This window comes from Lissotriton vulgaris, chromosome 8 (genome assembly GCF_964263255.1).
Source record: "Lissotriton vulgaris chromosome 8, aLisVul1.2, whole genome shotgun sequence".
Taxonomy (NCBI): domain Eukaryota; kingdom Metazoa; phylum Chordata; class Amphibia; order Caudata; family Salamandridae; genus Lissotriton; species Lissotriton vulgaris.
In genome coordinates this window covers 482,578,439-482,584,438 of record NC_141696.1, presented here as the reverse complement: position 1 = coordinate 482,584,438, position 6,000 = coordinate 482,578,439, and the positions used below count along the sequence as shown (strand labels likewise).

Below are 6,000 nucleotides of genomic sequence, written 5' to 3'. Positions count from 1 at the left end.
TGCTATCTAGCAGAGTTGTGTGGATGGCCTTATTTGCGCAATGGGTCCCAGGAGGACTTGGCACGAGCCGGTGTCCCCCGGGGGTATTTCTCGCAATGGGATGTCCCATGCGCTCTGAATGGCTGTTTGGGTGTTGGGAGGGGCTGTTCAGGCACGGGGAGGGAGCGGGAGGTGCGACGTCACTCAGCTCGAGTGAGGGAGCAGTGGCGTCGTGTTTTTGGCCCGCACCCACCCGAGCCTTCAAGGGGTTGGGAAGGGTGTTTGTTCGTCAGTTATAGATGTTAATCTTGTCCTGTTTTTCAAAAATAAAAAAGAAGAAAAAGAGAGAAAAGATGTCACTTTAGGGCAGTATTGACAGTCTCCTTTTGTGTTATATGTTTGTTAGGCGTGTTCTTAGGGGATAGGATAATCTAGAGCAGATTCATCCTTTCTCTATGGGGGGGGGGATAGGTGGGAAGGAAAAAGGAATAGTTGGAAATAATATTGGTTTGGCATTAAACAAGTTATGGATTGTTGGCAAATAATAAAGAATTGGGAATGGTGATGTATAACAATTTGGTAAATGGTTTTGGGGAAATTTCACAAGGTGTATGTTTAATAAAGGTAATGTTGCGGAGTCTGTCTTTGGCTGTCCTAATAATAAAAGTGACCTTTTATGCTATCTAGCTGTAAAGTAAGTAGGCAATGAGGACGAAGCAGTAGAAACTATTAAACAATAGTTTAATTGTAAGTTGAACAGCAGATCACAGGAGCGCAGCTTGCCAGGAACGGATCCGTGGAGAAACTGACTCAGGTACGGTTAATACACAACAGTGTCCAGCATGACACGAGGGACGCACTTTTGAAGAGAAACATTCTCTTCAGAAGTGCGTGCAGCATGTTGGAATACAAGAGAAATGATGATGTAACATAAACACAAAAGAATGCATGAGCGCGCCGCAGCGTGCCATGCAACTTATTTAAATGATACACTTACATGTACTTTACATCTTCTCCCTATTTACATAAAATAAAAGATAAAAGAAAAGTGAAAACTTAAGTAAGAAAATAATCCTTAAAACGAGAAGGAAGAGAACAATTTCTGTGAGACCTGTCAGTGGAAACATGAGAAGGGGTTGCAATAGCATGAGAGTTAACAGCATCACTATACATTGTTTCATTGACATTAGAACCTTCAACAAAATTTGGGTTTGGTGATGAAATTCGAGAACAAGGAGAAGTGTCAGGTGAAAGTTCATAATGTTCATCAGAAGTGGTACCTAAAGGGAAAAAAGAAGATGAGGAAGATTCATTTACATATTTACTTGAGGTGATTTTCCTTGCCTGTTCGGGAGTAAGTCTGACAATGACACGCTTACTCCACCACCCCCTTCCATCAAGGAAGAGAGAACCTTTGGAAACTTTGAGGACCTGTGTAGGTAAAGAAAAGGTAGATAAACCTTTTTTAACCTTGCTATTAAATTTAACCATAACCCAGTCTCCTACATTGAAAGGTTGAATAGAAGAAAGCAATTTTGAGTTAAAGTTTTTCTGTTGAATTAGTTGTTTTGAAGCAACATTTACTTTGACAATCTCCTTGTCGTTGCAAGCTAAGCAGACGTTGTCCTTAACTTTCAAGTCTTTTATCCAGGATGGGCAAATATTCCCATTTGGATTTCTTTTTCTTAGAAGTCTGAAAGGGGAAACGCCAGTTGTACTATGAGGGGTAACTAAGTAAGACCATAATTTGCCCCTAAGGAATTTTTCTACATCCAAACTAGAAGAGACAGCGGTCTGTATTCCCTCCTTGAAAAACCTATTCATCCTCTCAATTAGTCCATTAGATGAAGGAGAGTATAGTGCCACTTTAAGATGTTTGATATCATAAGACTTGAGGAATGACTCAAACGAGGATGAACAAAAATGAGAGCCATTGTCACTGACCAGCTCTCTAGGAGGACCCTCGGAGAGAAAAACTTTACTGAGAAAATCAATGGCAGCAACAGAAGTGGGAGAGTCTGAGAAGTCAAAAGTGCACCACTTAGAATGATAGTCAACTAGTGACACAATAAAACGTTTATTACTAGGTAAAACCTCCCAAGGACCAGAGAAATCAATAGCTAGCTTTTGCCAAGCTTCAGCAGGAAAAGGAACTGTATGCAACGGTAAAAGGGGTGTCTTCAAGTGCTTGTCCGAAACCAGACAAGTAGAACAAGACCCAATCCAGTTAGCAACATCACCATCTAAACCAGGCCACCAAAAGTGTTCCTTCAATTTCCTCGAGGTGCTGCCAACACCAAGGTGTCCCTGATGAGCAACGTCAAAAAGTTTCTTCCTAATACCCAAAGGAGGAACGCATAAATCACCTCTAAAAATGACATCATTAGCAATGGACAGTTCACCAGACACTTGAGCAAAGACTTTCAAGGACGCAGGGAGAGAGCGAATTCTTGGCCACCCAGAAACAATTAGATTTTTAACATTGAGAAGAACTGAATCCTCAGAGCAACTATGCTTCCATTCAGTCTCTGATATACAAAAAGGTGAAAGGACCAACTCTTCTATGGATGCTACCACACACTCAACGTCATCAACGGAATCATCATCAACATCATTTTCAAGTAAAGTAAGTCTTGAAAGGGCATCAGCTCGTAAATTATTGCCACCTGAAATGTGTCTAATTGTGAAATTGTACTCATGTAGCTTAGACAAAATGCGAACTAATCTAGAAGAAGCCTTGCCTGTACCATTACCATTGAGAAGATGAAGTAAGGGCTTGTGATCACTGAGGAGAATAAAGTGAGAGCCCCAAATAAATGTTTTAAATTTCTCAATTGCCCAAGAACAGGCAAGGGCTTCTCTTTCAATAGTGCTATAGTGAGACTCAGCTACATTTAAGGCTCTTGATGCAAAACCTATAGTATTCTCCCTACAAGAGTCTCTTTGAGTCAACACTGCACCTAAACCCCTTTGACTGGCGTCAACAGCAATGGTACATTCTAAACTTGGATTGAATGATGATAGTGCAGGTGCTTCAACAATAACCTTTTTAACAGTGTCAAAAGCCTTGTTAGCTTCTTCAGACCAAATGAATTTAATATCTTTCTTGAGTAAGGTGCGGAGAGGTTGGACAAACTGAGAATAATTTTGGATGAAGCGTGAATAGTACTCAGCAAGTCCAAGAAATGACCTTAGGGCATCCTTATCTTTAGGGACAGCAACATTGGAAATAGCTTTGGTCAAACAAATCTTTGGTTTAATACCATATGCAGAAATACTATGGCCCAAGTAGTCAAGTTCTTTTACCATAAATATGCATTTCTTAACACCCAGAGTTATGCCAACTTCTTGAAAGCGAGACAAAACTCTCCTTAACACTTTAAGATGCTCTGATCTATTTTTTGAATGAATCAGGACATCATCCTGATAGGCTTGTACATTTGGGATGTCATGCAAAATTGTGTCCACGTTAAGAAAAAGGATTCCTCTATTCGTTTATGTGCGGATTTGCGCTCCCTTAATCAAAACATCATTGTGGATTGCCATCCCTTACCTAAAATTCAAGAATTGTTGACAGGCATTTCGGAATCCAAAATTTTCTCACTTTTGGATTTCAAGAGTGCGTACCATCAGATTCCCCTCTCGAGGTCCTCCTCTGAGTTAACAACCTTACTTTACACTAGCAGAGTCGTGTGGAGTGTCCTTATTTGCGCGAATCTCCATTACCCTTCTGGGATTTTTAGTTTAACTAATCAGATAACTTTTTTTGATTTAATTGTTCTGAAAAGTTTTCTCTTTTAGCTGGTATGAAAGTGAATTGATTCGTGCACTTATATTTTAAGCAGTTAATTGTATAAAATGTAAGTACATTACTGCTCCTACCCTTTTCTGTAGCATGCTGTTTGTAATATTACGAAACGCGCCATTCTAAGATGGCTCCCATCGTGCCCTTGCTTGGAGTCTTTATGTGCGTTATAGGAATTGCGTACTTACGGACATCTGCTCTGCGTGAAGCACTTCCCTTCATATATGCTGTATCCTTGATTGGCCGTTCTATATAAACCGCACTTTTTACTGGCTTGTCCAAAACCCAGCTCCTTAAGAATCCTAAAAACAAGCGGCGTTTTGGTCCTTTAACAAGCCACCAAAAATACTGAATCAACCTACTGTGAAAATGTAAGGAGCGTTGGGAAAGAAGGACATCCCAGATCTGTCTAAAGACACCCGGCAACATTAATTCACGCACGCTGCGCAAGCCTGTGCTGTCGCTGCCGCGGTGCGTCATTGTCCTGCGCCCCCGGTCTCACTCTTACCGCGGAAGCGGGGAGAGCTCTGGCTCGCAGGAGCAGCTGCCGGTCTCTCTCGCAGGGGGGCTCTACCCGCATCCAACATGAGGCGCAGCAAGGCCGAGGTGGAGCGTTACATCGCATCGGTTCAGAGTGCTTCACCGTCCCCGCGAGAGGTGAGAGGCAACGGAGACGCAGAGTAGTGGTACACCACCAGAGCAGCCTCTAGAGCCCCCGAAGGGTCCGTCAAGCCCACGGCTGCAGGTTTTCGTTTTTTGGGGCGCTAGTAATGAGCTGTTGGTGTTCCGAAGACTGCTTCCTTGGGTGTCAGCGGCAGACGAGTTGCTACGGAGTTGTTCGCAGTAGACAGTGTTTCTATTTTCGGAATGGCACTGTAACGTGCGCTGGTTCATTCTGGATAATATTAGTTTAATTCGTGCCTTTTCTACGTGCTGTTGTAACTGGAGGCGCCACTTTTGAGCCACCGGTGCTGCCGGAGCTTACATGCATCGATTAAGGTGTGGGGTGGGGTTATACCTCTAACCGGTCAAGCAGTATTTTACTTTTAGTGTTCGACATGCCTACCTGTAACTGTCAGAGACGTTTGAGCTGAGTTAAGGAAAGTATTTTAAGTGGTGTGAAGGTGGGGCTGTGTAGTTCGCGATGTCTGTCTCGACTTTATTTGGAGCACACTGGGCAGAGTAAGAAAAGGTGTTAGACTTTCTCTTTGTAATCGTTGTGATTGCTGTAGTTCATGTGTTCCTTTTTTTAATTTGATTTTTGGTTATTTCGTACAGTTATGACAACGAATATGCAGTACAGTGATACATTTCTGCGAGTATATATGTTGTGATATGAAGTTGAAATAATTCCAAAAGAAAGAAATGAATTCTAGGAATATTTATTCATCAAGTGAAATAGCTTGTGTGATGAGCTGTGACTGCACAGAGTCACGGTGTGTAGTCGCGAATCGCACCATGACGTCAGTTATATACACTCTAGACACTGACAGCTGTCCGCGCGCCTAGCAACCAATGAGAGATGACTGCCGAATTTAACAACTAGAACCATGACATCTCCCTTTTTATGGGGAAAAAGTTAAACAAATTCCTACTCTTAAATGCCACAGTAGAACAGAGGTTTATGGCAAACATGGTAAGTCCCTTAAACTCCTATAAGCACCTAATAAAGACAAAACATTACAAGGCAATAAGTGAGTGTTAATATAAAATCCCCTAGGTACTTCAGCTAGGCATGGTAAGGAGGTTCCTAAAGGTATGAACCCTACAACTATGTTAAACTACACTGCCTGGTTTAGGTGGAGAGGATATAATTAAATCTACAAGTGGAAGACTGATTGGCCTATCCTTCCCTTACAATATATAACCATTGACAATTGTTTAGTGTCTTTAAGTAGTGACATAGGAGTCACAACCAGTGAAATAATGTCCAAGAGGAGCTCTGTGTTCTACCAAAATGTTCTTAGTTTCTGGAGGATATACAGAGGGGTCTCTGGGCATACGAGCATCTTTGGTGCAGCGACCTCGCCTGAGAAGATCTTGTCTACAGCGTAGCCTTCCTTATGTACATCACTTCTAGGTCCATGTGCAAGATGATTTCAAGCGGAAGCATCCTTTGACCTGTAGACCGGTTTCCATTTCCACCAATATTCTTTCTTAGCCCCGTATAGAGCCATCTATGTTTGAAATGAATATGTTAGTCTAATGGATAAAAT

At 42.0% G+C, this 6,000-nt stretch overlaps 1 protein-coding gene across 2 annotated transcripts in view; it reads left to right on the top strand.

The window, feature by feature from the left end:
• Positions 1–4,274: 4,274 nt before the first annotated feature.
• Positions 4,275–6,000, top strand: part of LOC147697215 (E3 SUMO-protein ligase RanBP2-like) — an 852,038-nt gene continuing 850,312 nt past the window's right edge. For both annotated transcript variants that reach the window (XM_086934289.1, XM_086934288.1), the window contains exon 1: positions 4,275–4,441. In XM_086934289.1, coding sequence (XP_086790415.1) covers positions 4,370–4,441 — 72 coding nt within the window. In that variant the 5' untranslated portion in view covers positions 4,275–4,369. The remainder of the gene's footprint in view (positions 4,442–6,000) is intronic.